General features: G+C 39.8%; 1 protein-coding gene across 1 annotated transcript in view; it reads left to right on the top strand.

The window, feature by feature from the left end:
- Positions 1-14,916, top strand: part of LOC104845577 (sulfotransferase 2A1-like) — a 32,137-nt gene that overhangs the window by 14,495 nt on the left and 2,726 nt on the right. Inside the window, exon 4 of the mRNA XM_064293194.1 lies at positions 995-1,173. Coding sequence (XP_064149264.1) covers positions 995-1,173 — 179 coding nt within the window. The remainder of the gene's footprint in view (positions 1-994; positions 1,174-14,916) is intronic.

Below are 14,916 nucleotides of genomic sequence, written 5' to 3'. Positions count from 1 at the left end.
CTCCACTTCTTGTAACCACTAATAATCCTTGGTTTCTATATAATTTCTTGTTTTATGTAAGTGAGACTATACAATATTACTACTTTTACAACTGATTTATTTCACTCAGCGTAATGCTTGCAAAGCTCATCCATGTTGTGGCATGCATCAGGACTTCATTCCTCTATATGGCTAAGTAGTATTCCATTGGTACATGTATGTATTACATTGTGTTTATCCATTAATATTACCCCATTCTTCAATGTTTCTATTCTACCCTTTTAATCAGAGGTTACCCCAGTGACCAGATCAGAGTTATTTTCCATCTTACCTTCATTCTCCTACTTACGTAGCATATGCCTTATTTGTTTAACATCCTCAGTATTTTCATTCTTTTTGACATGTAATCAATTCAACAAGAAAGGACTTGATGACATTTGCATTTCATGAGAACTATGAACATTTAAAAAAATATGCTACCATCGAATCGACTCCAACTCATGGCAACTGCATGCATTACAGAGTAAAACTGTGCTCCACATCATTTTGTTGACCATAATCTTTACCATGCAGATTGTTAGGCCTTTCTTCCATAGTACCGCTGGGTGGGTTTCAAATGTCAACCTTCGTATTTGTGGATGATCGCAACATGTTTGCTCCAACCAGGGACCTCTCAGTGTCTGGGGTCTTTCTGAAGATTACCTTGACAAATTCCAGGTCCATCCATCTGATTTCTAAAGTATTCTGGACTCAGTCATACAGGTGATTAATGTTGATCATGGTATATTTTATATATTTGTTATCTTCATTTCTCCTTTTCATTAGTTCCAAATATCCTATTTATTTTTTATCCAATTTTGATCACTTTCCAGATGAGTACAACCAACTCACCCTCTCCCTATTTTTCCTCATTTTTTCCTCCTACCCATCTTCATTGCCCGCTGACTTTGCTTGTCTTCTTTCTTCCTCATTTTACTTTACGTTCATGTCTTCTTTCTTATGTTTCTTATTCTAGGACATAAGAGCCAGTGTAGAGAAGATCACCCAGTTCTTGGGCAAAAGGCTAGGCCCTAAAGAATTCAACTCAGTACTCAAGAACATACCCTTCGAAGTCATGAAAACTAATAAAATGAACAATTTTCCCCTAGCACCAGATAGCTTTACAGATCACAGCAAAGTACAATTGATGAGAAAATGTAAGAGAGAGTTTTCTGATTATAGAACATGAAAGAAATGGACAACAAATAACCTTACTTCTTTGGATGCATTAACATATTGGGTAATGAAAGTATTTGAATCTTTGAAATCAAATAAGTGTTATCTGAACTCTGAAAGTTGAAGGAATGAGCTGGGGTATTTATAAACTTAAAAAGAAGACTTATGAAAGTGAAGCCCAGCTGATGAATATCTCTTGGGGTAATTATCTATCTTCTAGCTATTTTCAAGGAGTCCTTAGGTGGCACAAATGGTTAAGGGCTCAACTGCTAGCCAAAAACTTGTGATTTGAGTCCACCCAAAGATGATTCAGAAGGAAAGCCTGGTTATATGATTCCAAAAGGTCACAGCCTTTAAAACCCTCTGGAAGAGTTCTATTCTGTCACATGTGTCCCTTTGAGTCAAAATCATTCAATGGGACTGTTTGGATTGAATTTTGTCCCCCAAATATTTTTGGGTCAATTTGGCTAGCCTATGTTTCACAGCATGATGTGATTGTCCACCATTTTGTCATTTGATGTGATTTTCCTGTGTTGTAAATCTTACCTCTATGATGTTAATGAGGTGGGATTAGTGACAGTTATGTTAATGAAGCTGGACTCAATCTACAAGATTAGGTTGTGTCTTAAATCAACCTCTTTTGAGATATAAAAGAGATAAGTGAGCAGAGACACAAGGGGACTTCATTACCAACAAGAAAGAAGTGCCAGGAGCAGTATGTCCTTTGGACCTAGGGTGCCTGCACTGTGATACTCCTAGATCAGGGGAAGATTGATAATGAGGACATTTCCCCAGAGCCAACAGAGAGAGAAAGCCTTCCTCTGGAGCTGGCACCCTGAATTTGGACCTCTAGCCTCTTAGGCTGTGAGATAATAAATTTTTCTTTGTTAAAGTCATCCACTTGTGGTATTTCTGTAATAGCAGCACTAGATAACTAAAGGAGCCCTTGTGGATCAGTGGTTAAGAGATACAGCTGCTAAGCAAAAGGTCAGCATTCAAACACACCAGCCACTGCTTGGAAACCCTATGGGGCAGTATTACTGTGTCCTATAGGGTCACTATGAGTTGGAATCAACTCAATGGCAATGGGTTTGGTTTTCTTTTCATAGGTAACTAAGACAGGTACCTAAAAATAGGCACTTAAAAAGAATCATAAGTGGCATAGACAGTTTGCACTTAACTACTAACATAAAGTTTGGCTATTAGAGCCAACCAGTGCCATGGACTAAAGGCCTCGTGATCTGCTTCTCTAAAGATTACAGCCAAGAAAACCCTACAGAACAGTTGTACTCTGTAAACATGCAGTCACCATGATTCGGGATCGACTAGATAGCCATGGGTGAGGTTACATTTGATAAGCCTTATAAGGATCGTGGCTTCTAATCCTCATAAGGTAGAAGGCACTGGGAAATTTGGAGCAACCCAGGACGTACCTAAGCTTAAGTTTCCAAAGAATTAATCTGTGGCATTGAGGGCACACTGTGAGTATCACAATTCGAAAACAATAGAATCAGTTAGAAGGTTGTTGGAGAGACTTTCAGGCAACACGGCACCATAGACAGAAGCACCACGCCATCCCTCCACAGCAAAGAGCTGAAAAACAGATGCAAATGTCATTCCTGGAACCTGAAGTGTCAAATGAGGAGATAAAGAACTCAGCCAAACACCAAAGGAAATAAGAAACTAACAAAGAACAGTAAGCGAGGAGAGATACGTGTGGATGTCCTCTATTAGCTCACCCACCATAGATTCCCCATCTTGGACCCCTGTAGGAGATTGGCAGACAGGGAGCACAGGAAAGCAGCTTCACAGAGCTCCCAGCAGGAGACAGAGCACCAGGTAACCAGTGATACAGGCTTTCCCATCCCCATCCACTCCCTGCTGCTCTACCTCTGTGCTTCCTGGCTGACTGCAGTGGCTCACCTGCTGGGAAGTGCAGCTTCTGTGCTGCTTGGATTCACCCCACCCACATCGGAGATCAATGAAGAGGAGGTATGAGAAAGCAGCTTCACAAAGTTCCCAGCAGGAGATAGAGCACACAGTAACCAGCAATACATGCTTTCCTAGCCCCCACCCTACCTCCCCCTGCCCTTCAGCCTCCCCTGCCTCCCACTGGCCTCAATCCCTTGGCCCGGAGGCAACTGCTTCAGCCCTGGGCTGCTTGGATATGCCCCGCCCACACTAGCTAGCTCCCTGAGTGCCATTTGTCTGTTGCTGGTGTTGCATTTTTCCATTTCTTTCGGTTTCTTCCATGCCTTCCACCAACTCCCCCTCCTTTCTCTTGAACACGTGGCTCTGTGTACCATCTTTGCTTATTCTCGAAAGGCTGTGAAGTGTCACTGGACCAGGGAACAACTCCCCGGCCTGTGACGCCACGCTGGTGGAGTCCCTAGGGCTTTTCTTTTTTTGCTTTGTTTTCTTTTCCTTTTTTGTGGCTTGGGAGCCCCTTCTAGCCAGGCTGCACTACACAACTTAGGAGCCACTTACCCAGTCTGCACAGCCCATGGGAACATTTCTTTTTTCTTTCTTTCTTTTTTCCCCTCTCTTTTTCTTTCTGTGTTTCCTCACTTTTCAGTTCTTGTCTCTCTATACTTACCTTCTTTTCCTGTCTCCTGAATACCTGGTGCTGTGTGACATCTATACCCCCTCTAGCCAGGCTATACTGCACAGCCTGGGAGCCTCATCCCTGGTCTTTGCAGCAGCACCAGTGGGACCCCAGGGGCTTCTTTCTCTCTCTTTTTTTTTTTTTTTAAATATTTACCTAGTTATTTTTTCTTTCCTTTTCCCTTTTTCTCTTTGTTTTTCTCCATTTCTTGGTTTTGCATCTCTCCACTCGAAGAGCAAGCTCCCTTAGCACCCTTTTGTTGGTTTGTTTGTTTTTGGCTCCTGTTTCTCCCCCCTCTCTCTCCTCTTTCCCATACCCATATTAGTTCCACACATCACAACCTCACTCCTCCTTCCTGCCTACCTGCACCATGCACTGAACAACACACCACTGAGTGACACAGGCATGGCCTACCAGAATCTGCCCAGCACTGATTCCCAACCTACCCTGTCAGCCCTAGTATGTGCCACAAACAACCCATCTCAGCCCCTCTCCTTCAGCTGGACCTGCCCTCCTGCATCATAGCTTAGTGACTGGCTGTGCATATTGGACAAGGAGGTGAAAAGTACCATGTCCACAGACAAGCAAACAACAAAGAACGCATGGCCTGCCTGCTCAAACATAAACAAATAAAACAAAAAATCAGCATGAAACAAACAGATCTACAAACAATAAATGAAGAAAATAACTACTGAGTGTCCTGAACACAGCAGACAATATCAAAACATATTTTTTAAAAAACAGGACAGAATGGTTCCAGTAGGCATCAAAAATAAAACACCAGATGATTTCTCAGTAGAAGAAAAGCCACTAGAACTACCTGACAGGGAATTCAAATCTCTAATATTCAGAGCTATCCAAGAGTTGAAGCAAAAAGCAGACAAAAAGGAGGAAAAAATAGACAAATTCATGGAAAATAGGGACCAAAAGAGTGGAAGAATTCAGTAAAAAAATCTCAAAATAAATTCACAACTAGAAGTCATACAAAAACAACAATTAGAAATCCAAAAGATAAACAAGATTTCAGAAATGGACAGTGTCATAGAAGGGCTGAGGAGCAGGCTTCAAATGGTGGAAGACAGGATCACTGAAATCGAAGACAAATATTTGGATACAACTCTGTTTGAGGAAAAATCAGAACACGGAACAAAGAAAAATGAAAAAACCCTGAGAATTATGTGCGATACAATCAAAAACAAAAATTTACAAGAGATTGGAATCCCAGAACAGGGGGAGAAAACAGAAAACACAGAGAGGATTATTGAAGAATTGCTGACAGAAAACTTCCCTGATATCACAAAAGATGAAAAGCTGACCATCCAAGAAGCTCAATGAACACCAGATAGGATAGACACCAAAAGAAAATCACCAAGGCATATCATGATCACACTTGCTAAAACCAAAGACAAAGAAAAAATCCTGCAAGCAGCTCAAGAAAAACAAAAAGTCACATACAGAGGAGGAACAATAAGACTAAGATCTGATTACTCAGCAGAAACCATGCAGGTGAGAAGGCGATGGGATGACGTATATAAAACCTTGAAAGAAGAAAATTGCCAACCGTGAATAATATATCCTGCAAAACTCTCATTCAAATATGATGGTGAAATTAGGACATTTCCAGATAAACAGAAATTAAGGGAATATGTAAAAACCAAACCAAATTTACAAGAATTATTAAAGGGAGTCCTTCAGTCTGAAAACAAACAACATCAAACAACAGCCTGAATCTAGGACACAAGATTGTACCAGCCAGGTGCCAACCAAGGAAATGAACTCTCAAGAACTATCAAAAAGCAAAAGAATTACAATAGGGAACCAGAGAGGTTAATCCATGAATGACAACAACGTCAGAACAATAAAAGAGGAAATAAGCAGTGTAGGTATAGAACTTTCTAATGGAGAGGAAGGCAAGGCAATATCAAGTAATAAAAGACTGGTTCAAACCTAGCAATATACGGATACATTTCAAGGTAACCATAAAGAAAGTTAACAAACTCACTCATCAAAATAAAGAACAAAAACATAAAGTCTCAATAAAAACAAAATCTACAAAAACGAAAGAAATCCACAAACAAAAGGAACTCAGCACAGGAGAGTAAGACAAACAAAGCAAACATCAGCACCACAAAAAAAAAAGCACTACAAAATGAAAGAAATAAACTCACATCTATCAATAATTACACTGAATGTAAATGGCCTGAATGTACCCATTAAGAGACAGAGAGTGACAGAATGAATTTAAAAAACAGGATCCATCAACATGCTGTCTACAAGAGACACACCTAAGAAACAAAGACATATTTTTTTTTTAAATCAAAGAATGAAAAAAAATATATCAAGCAGATAACTACCAAAAAAGAGCAGGAGTGACACTACTAATCTCTGATAAAATAGACTTTAAGACAAAATCCACCATAAAAGACAAAGAAGGGCATTATATGATGATTAAAGGAGTGATCCGTCATGAAGACTTAAGCATAATAAGCATCTACACACTTGATGACAGGGCTCCAAAATAGATAAAACAAACTCTAACAGTACTGAAAAGAGAAATTGACAGTTCCACAATGATAGTAGGAGACTTCAATGCACCATTCTCAGTAAAGGACAGAACGTCTAAAAAGAAACTCAACAAAGATACAGAAGAGCTAAAGGGCACAATCAGCCCACTCGAACTCATAGACACATATAGAACACTCTACCCAACAGCTGCAAAGTACACATCCTTTTCTAATGCACATGGAACATTCTCTAGAATAGACCCCAGCTTAGGCCACAGAGCAACCCTCAAAAAAATCCAAAACATTGAGATAATACAAAGTAACTTCTCTGACTACAATACCATCAAAGTAGAAATTAACAACAGGAAGAGAAAGGGAAAAAAATCAATTACATGGAACTGAATAACACCCTGCTTAAAAACCACTGGGTAATAGAAGAAATCAGAGATGGAATAAAAAATTCCTAGAATCAAACAAGAATGAAAACACATCATACCAAAACTTTGGGACACAGCAAACACAGTCCTCAGAGGTCAATTTACAGCAATAGATGCACACATCAAAAAAGAAGGGATAAAATCAAAACATTAGCTAACACAATTTGAACAAATAGAAACAGAACAGCACAAGAAGCCCACAGCCAGCAGAAGAAAGGAAATAATAAAGATTAGAGCAGAAATAAATGAAATAGAGAATAGAAAAACAATAGAAAAAAATCAACAAAACCAAAAGTTGGTTCTTTGAAAGGATCAGCAAAATCGACAAGCCACTGGCCAAACTGACAAAAGAAAAACAGGAGAGGACACAAATAACCCAAATAAGAAATGAAATGGCAGACATTACAACAGACCCAAAGGAAATAAAAAGAATCATAACACGGCATTTCCAATCAGCGTCTGATCTCTAAAATCTACATGACACTGCAAAAACTCAACTACAAAAAGACAAATAACCCTATTAAAAAATGGGCAAAAGATACGAATAGACACTTTACTAAAGAAGACATTCAGGTAGTTAACAGATAGATGAGGAAATGTTCATGATCATTAGCCATTAGAGAAATGCAGATCAAAACTACATTGAGATTTCATCTCAGTCTAACAAGGCTGGCTTTAAGCCAAAAAGCACAAAATAATAAATGTTGGAGAGGCTGTGGAGAGACTGGAACACTTATACAGTGCTGGTGGGAATGTCAGATGGTACAACCACTTTGGAAATTGATTTGGCGCTTCCTTAAAAAGCTAGAAATAAAACTACCATACGATCCAGCAATCCCACTCCTTGCAATATATCCTAGAGAAATAAGAGCCTTTACACGAACAGATATATGCACACCCATGTTTATTGCAGCACTGTTTACAATAGCAAAAACATGGAAGCAACCAAGGTGCCCATCAACGGATGAATGTATAAATAAATTATGGTATAGTCACACAATGGAATACTATGCATCAATAGAGAACAGTGATGAATCTGTGAAACATTTCATAACATGGAGGAACCTGGAAGGCATTATGCTGGTGAAATTAGTCAATTGCAAAAGGACAAATATCGTATAAGACCACTATTATAAGAACTTGAGAAATCATTTAACCTGAGAAGAAAACATTCTTTTGTGGTTATGAGATGAGGGAGGGAGGGAAAGAGGGTGGGAGAGGGGTATTCACTAATTAGATGGTAGATAAGAACTACTTTAGGTGAAGGGAAAGACAACACACAATACAGGGGAGGTCAGCACAACTGGACTAAACTAAAAGCAAAGAAGTTTCCTGAATAAACTGAATGCTTCAAAGGCCAGCATAGTAGGGGCAGGGGTTTGGAGACCATGATTTCAGGGGACAGCTAAGTCTTTTGGCATAATAAAATCTATTAACAAAACATTCTGCATCCCACTTTGGAGAGTGGCATCTGGGGTCTTAAACCCTAGCAAGCAGCCATCTAAGATGCATCAATTGGTCTCAACCCACCTGGACCAAAGGAGAATGAAGAACACCAAGGACACAGGGTAATTATGAGCCTAAGAGACAGAAAGGGCCACATGAACCAGAGACTACATCACCCTGATACCGGAAGAACTAGATGGTGCCCGGCTACAACTGATGACTGCCCTGACAGGGAACACAACACAGAACCCCTGAGGGAGCAGGAGAGCAGTGGGATGCAGACCCCAAATTCTCATAAAAAGACTAGGCTTAATGGTCTGACTCAGACTGGAAGGACCCCGGTCATCATGGCCCCCAGACCTTCTGTTGGCCCAGGACAGGAACCATTCCCAGAGCCAACTCTTCAGATGGGGACTGGACTGGACAATGGGTAGGAGAGAGATGCTGGTGAGGAGTGAACTTCTTAGATCAGGTGGACACTTCAGACTATGTTGGCATCTCCTGCCTGGAGGGTAGATGAGAGGGTAGAGGGGGTTAGAGGCTGGCGAAATGGACACGAAAAGAGAGAGTAGAGGGAGAGAGTGGGCTGTCTCATTACAGGGAGAGTAATTGGGAGTGTGCAGCAAGGTGTATGTAATGTTTTTATGTGAGAGACTGACTTGATTTGTAAACTTTCACTTAAAGCACAATAAAAATTATAAAAAAAAGAAGCATAACAGAGTATTATGGAAAACTATACTCCAATAAATTTAAAAACCTAGGGGAAATGGACAAATTTCTAGAAACACACTAGCTACACAAACTAACACAAAATGATGTTGAAAATCTGAACAGACACATAACAAGTGAAGAGATTGAAAAAGTAATTAAAAAAAAAAAAACTCCCAACAAAAAAAGCCCTAGCCCAGATGGCTGCACTGGAGAATTCTACCAGTACTATCCAAACTACTTAAAAACATAGAAAAAGAAGTGATACTTTTGAATTCATTCTATGAAGCCAGCATAACCCTGATACCAACACCAGGCAAAAAGACCATAAAAAAAGAAAATTACAGACCAATATCTCTCATGAATATAGAGACAAAAATTCTCAACAAAATTCTAGCCAATAGAATTCAACATCATATCAAAAAAATATAATACACCACAAACAAGTAGGATTCATAACAGGTATGCAAGGGTGGTTCAACATTAGAAAATCCATCACTGTAATCTACCACATTAATAAAAGGAAAGAAAAGAATCACATGATCATCTCAATCAGCACAGAAAAGGCATCTGACAATGTCCAACACCCATTCCTGATAAAAACTCTCAATAAAATAGGTATAGAAAGGAAATTTCTCAACACAATAAAAGGCAGCTATGCAAAACCAATGGCCAGCATCATTCTTAATGGAGAGAGGCTGAAAACATTTCCCTTGAGAAAACGAAAATACAAGGATGCCCCGTAGCACCACTCCTATTTAACATTGTGCTGAAAGTCCTAGCTACAGCAATTAGGCAAGAAAAAGAAATAAAGGGCATCCAAATTCGCAATGAAGAAGTAAAATTGTCCCTAGTTGTATATGATATGATACTATACATAGAAAATCCAAAAGACTCCACAAGAAAACTACTGGAGCTAATACAAAGATTCAGCAGACTAGCAGTATACAAGATCGACATACAAAAATCAGTTGGATTCCTAGACACCAATAAAGAGAACGACAAAATGGAAATCAGGAAAACAATACCATTTATAATAGCTCCTAAAAAAAAAATAAAATACTTAGGAATAAATCTAACCAGGGATATAAAAGACCTATATAAATAAAACTACCAAACACTACTGCAAGAAACCAAAAGAGATCTACGTAAGTGGAAAAACATACCATGCTCATGGATAGGTAGACTCAACATTGTGAAAATGTCAATTCTACCCAAAGTGATTTACAAATACAATGCAATCCCAATCCAAATACCAACAAATTCTTTAAAGAGATGGAAAAACTAATTAACTTTATATGGAAAGGGAAGAGGCCCCAGATAACTAAAGCACTATTGAAGAATTAGAATAAAGTAGGAGGACTCATACTACCTGACCTCAGAACCTACTATACAGCTATGGTAGTCGAAACAGCCTGGTACTGGTACAACAACAGATACATTGACCAATGGAACAGAATTGAGAACCCAGATGGAAATCCATCCACCTATGTTTACCTGATCTTTGACGAGGGCCCGAAGTTCATCGAGTGGGGAGAAGACAGTCTTTTCAACAAATGGTGCTGGCAAAACTGGATGTCCATCTGCAAAAAAATGAAACATGACCCATACCTCACACCATATACAAAAACTAATTCGAAATGGATCAAAGACCAAAATATAAAGCCAAAAACTATGAAGTTTATAGAAGAAAAAATAGTATCAACCCTAGAGGACCAAACACACAGCATTAACAGAATACAAACCATAACCAACAACATGTAAGCTCCAGAAGATAAGCCAGATAACTGGAATCTCCTAAAAATTAAACACTTATGCTCATCAAAAGACTTCACCAAAACAGTAAAAAGAGAACCTACAGACTGGGAGGTTACAAATGAGACAAAGGTCTAATCTCTAAAATCTACAAGAAAATCCAACACCTCTACAACAAAAAGACAAATAGTCCAGGTAAAAAAGGTACAAAGGAATCTAAAAGACACTTCACAAAAGAAGACATTCAAGTGGCCAACAGACAGACACACAAGGAAATGCTTGTGATCACTAGCCACCAGAGAAATGCACATCAAAACCACAATAAGATAACATCTCACCCTGGGCTTATTGGCAAGAATCAAAAAAACAGAAAATAACAAAGGCTGCAGGGAGATCGGAACTCTTATGCACTGCTGGTGGGAAAGCAAAATGATACAACCATTTTGGGAAATGATATGGCTCTTTCTTAGAAAGTTAGAAATACCGTATCAACCAGCAATCCCACTCCTAGGAATACATCCTAGAGAAATAAGAGTTGTCACACGAATAGACATATGCACAGCCATGTTCACTGCAGCGTTGTTCACAATAGCAAAAAGTTGGAAATAACCTAGCTGCCCATCAACAGATGAATGGATAAACAAACTTTGGTACATACAGACAATGGAGTATCATGCAACGATAAAGAACAATGATGAATCTGTGAAGTACCTCATAACATAGATGAACCTGCAGGGCATTATGCTGAGTGAAATAAGTCAATCACAAAAGGACAAATATTATCTGAAACCACTAGTGTAAAAATTCATGAAAAGGTTTACACAGAAAAAGAAACAATCTTTGATGGTTACAAGGGAGGGAAGGAGTGGAGATGGAAAAATGCTGAATAGACAATAGATAAGTGGTAACTTTGGTGAAGGGTAAGACAGTACACAATGCTGGGGAAGCCAGCACAACTTGACAAGGCAAGGTCATGAAAGCTCCATAGGCACACCCAAACTCCCTGATGGACAGAATGGCTGGGCTGAGGGCTATGGGGACCATGGTCTTGGGGAACACTGAGCTCAATTGGAATAATACAGTTTATAAAGAAAATGTTCTACATTATACTTTGATGAGTAGCACCTGGGGTCTTAATAGCCTGTGAGCGGCCATCCAGGATACTCCACTGGTCTCACCTCATCAGGAGCAAGGAAGAATGAAGAAAACTAAAAATACAAGGGAAAGATTAGTCCAAAGGACTAATGGACCACATCTACCACGGCCTCCACCAAACTGAGTCCAGTACAACTAGATGGTGCCCAGTACCACCACTGACTGCTCTAACAGGGATCCCAATAGCGGGGCCAGGACAGAGCTGGAGAAAAATGTAGAACAAAATTCTAACTCAAAAAGAAAGACCAGACTTGCTGGCCTGACAGAGACTGGGGAAACCCTGAGAGTATGGCCACCGACACCCTTTCAGCTCAGTAATGAAGCCACTCCTGAGGTTCACCCCTCAGCCAAAGACTAAACAAGACTGAAGAGGCATACCAGCACAGGGGCAAGGAATAGAAGGTAGGAGGGGACAGGAAAGCTGGTAATAGGGAGCCCAAGGTTGAGAAGGGAGAGCATTAACATATTGTGGGTCTGTAACCAATGTCTTAAAACAACATGTGTACTGACTATTTAATGAGAAACTAGTTTGTTCTGTAAACCTTTATCTGAAGTACAATTAAAAAATAAAAAAGAAAGTTGTTGGAATAGCTCATGTGAAAAATAATGGTGCTCTAATTGTGCCCCTATAGGGTCACAATGAGTTGGAATTGACTCAACGGCAATGGTTTTTTTGTTCTGGTTTTGGTTTTTGGTAAAGGCCAAATGAAGAGGGAATTTCAAGAATCCCTAGCGAGTAATCATTTGTACCACAACATGCTAAAGGTTTAATATAAACAAGAACCAAAAGTTGACCATTTAACTTGAGATCATGGGGATTCTTTGTTACACCGACAAGAGCAATTTCAATGGCGAGGACAAAGGCTTAATTGGCAAGTGCTTAGGAAAAACTCTGAGCAAAAGTCAGAAAGTATAGACAACTTTTCTTTGGATCTTTTCTGAAAAGGAGAATAGAAAAATGGAGCAGTTACTTGAAGAGTATGCAAGACCCAGAGAAACATTGTTTAAATTAGGAGAAGTTCCAGCATTTTTTTACTACCATCAAAAACTGGCAAAGATTCAAAGGTCAGCGGAGCAAGGGCAGGGGTTTGGGGACTATGGCTTAAGAGGACTTCTAAGTCAATTGGCAAAATAATTCTATTATGAAAACATTCTGCATCCCACTTTGAAATGTGGCATCTGGGGTCTTAAATGCTAATGAGCGGCCATCTAAGATGCATCAATTGGTCTCAACCCATCTGGATCAAAGGAGAATGAAGAACACCAAGGTCACATGATAACTATGAGACCAAGAGACAGAAAGGGCCACATGAACCAGAGACTTACATCATCCTGAGACCAGAAGAACTAGATGGTGCCTGGCCACAACCGATGACTGCCCTGACAGGGAGCACAACAGAGAACCCCTGAGGGAGCAGGAGATCAGTGGGATGCAGACCCCAAATTCTCATAAAAAAAAAAAAAGACCAGACTTAATGGTCTGACTGAGACTAGAGGAATCCCGGCGGTCATGGTCCCCAAACCTTCTGTTGGCCCAGGACAGGAACCATTCCCGAAGACAACTCATCAGACATGGAAGGGACTGGAGAGAGATGCTGACGAAGAGTGAGCTACTTGTATCAGATGGACACTTGAGGCTGTGTTGGCATCTCCTGTCTGGAGGGGAGATAGGAGGGTAGAGAGGGTTAGAAACTGACAAAATTGTCACGAAAGGAGAGACTGGAAGGAGGGAGCGGGCTGACTCATTAGGGGGAGAGTAAGTGGGAGTATGGAGTAAGGTGTATATAAGCTTATATGTGACAGACTGACTTAATTTGTAAACGTTCACTTAAAGCTCAATAAAAATTATTTTTAAAAATTGGCAAAGAATATTGAATATACTGTGGACATGCAGAATAATGAAGAAATCAGTCTTGGAGTAAGGACACCCAGAATGGTCCTTAGAAGTAAGGATGGCGAGGCTTCCTTTTACTTTGGACAGGGAAGGATCGCTGGAGAAAGACTTCATGCTTGGTAGGGGGTTATCAAAAAAGAGGAAGACCTCCCCCCTCCCAGTGAGATGGGATCGTGCAATAGCCACAATGGACTAGAACATATCAACTATCATGAAGATGGTGCAGCACTGAGCAACATTTCCTTCTTCCAAACTTAAGGCCATTATGAGCCAGCGATGACTCAGTGTACCTAATGACAACAAAAATGATTTAATGGAGAAGTAAAATCATGCTGGTGATAATGCACATAATTGTTGGAGCAACATCCTAAGGAAGAGAGAAGAGTAAAATGCAGATTCAAGATAAAGAGTTGGCTTACATAGGAACATGAACAGTTCACCTGTAGTAACTGGAAAGGGCATAGAGGTACACGAGCAGTTGTACTGCCAGGAAATTGCATAACCATCACCATTAACCATTCCCAAATATTTCCATCATCTTTATCTGAACCCAGCATTTCTATTTTCTAAATTAAATGTGAATCAAGGCCACTGGCTCAGAGAGAATAAATATAAGGTATTGAATGTAAAACATGAAAATAAGGAATGATTTTTCAGGCAGTGTGACTTGGTTTAAGTGGTCATAAATTTAAAGGGAAATAAGGTAATAAGGTTGTCTGTTTTAGCTCCTGTCTTGTTTAGAGTTGGTTTAAAATCTGTAATTAAGATTGTATCAGATGAATTCTACAGTGCGTGAAAGGTACAAGAGAATTTAAAATGAAAGGGAATGATTGCAAATCATTAGTTATGTCATTTCAAGATGGATAATGAATGATACAAACAGCCGCTCAAATACTAGCCAAAAGGTTGGCGGTTCAAAGCCACTGAGACGCACCTTGAGAGACAACCTTGGCGATCTGATTCCAAAAGGTCACAGCCTTTAAAGTGTTATGGAGTAGTTCTACTCAGCCCATGTGGGGCCACCATGAATCAGAATCAACTTGAGGGCAATTAACAACTGCCATGAAGTAAATAAATTCATGAGGAGGAAAAAACAAAAGATCCGCTACTTCTGAGTCAATTCCAAGGAAAGAAAAAATTGAAAACCAAACCAAACTCATTGCCATCGAGTCAATTCCAACTCATTGCGACCCTATAGGACACAGTAGAACTGCCCCC

The sequence above is a fragment of the Loxodonta africana genome, chromosome 11 (assembly GCF_030014295.1).
Source record: "Loxodonta africana isolate mLoxAfr1 chromosome 11, mLoxAfr1.hap2, whole genome shotgun sequence".
Taxonomy (NCBI): domain Eukaryota; kingdom Metazoa; phylum Chordata; class Mammalia; order Proboscidea; family Elephantidae; genus Loxodonta; species Loxodonta africana.
Note: the sequence above shows the minus strand (reverse complement) of the source record. Positions and strands in the feature narration are given on the sequence as shown.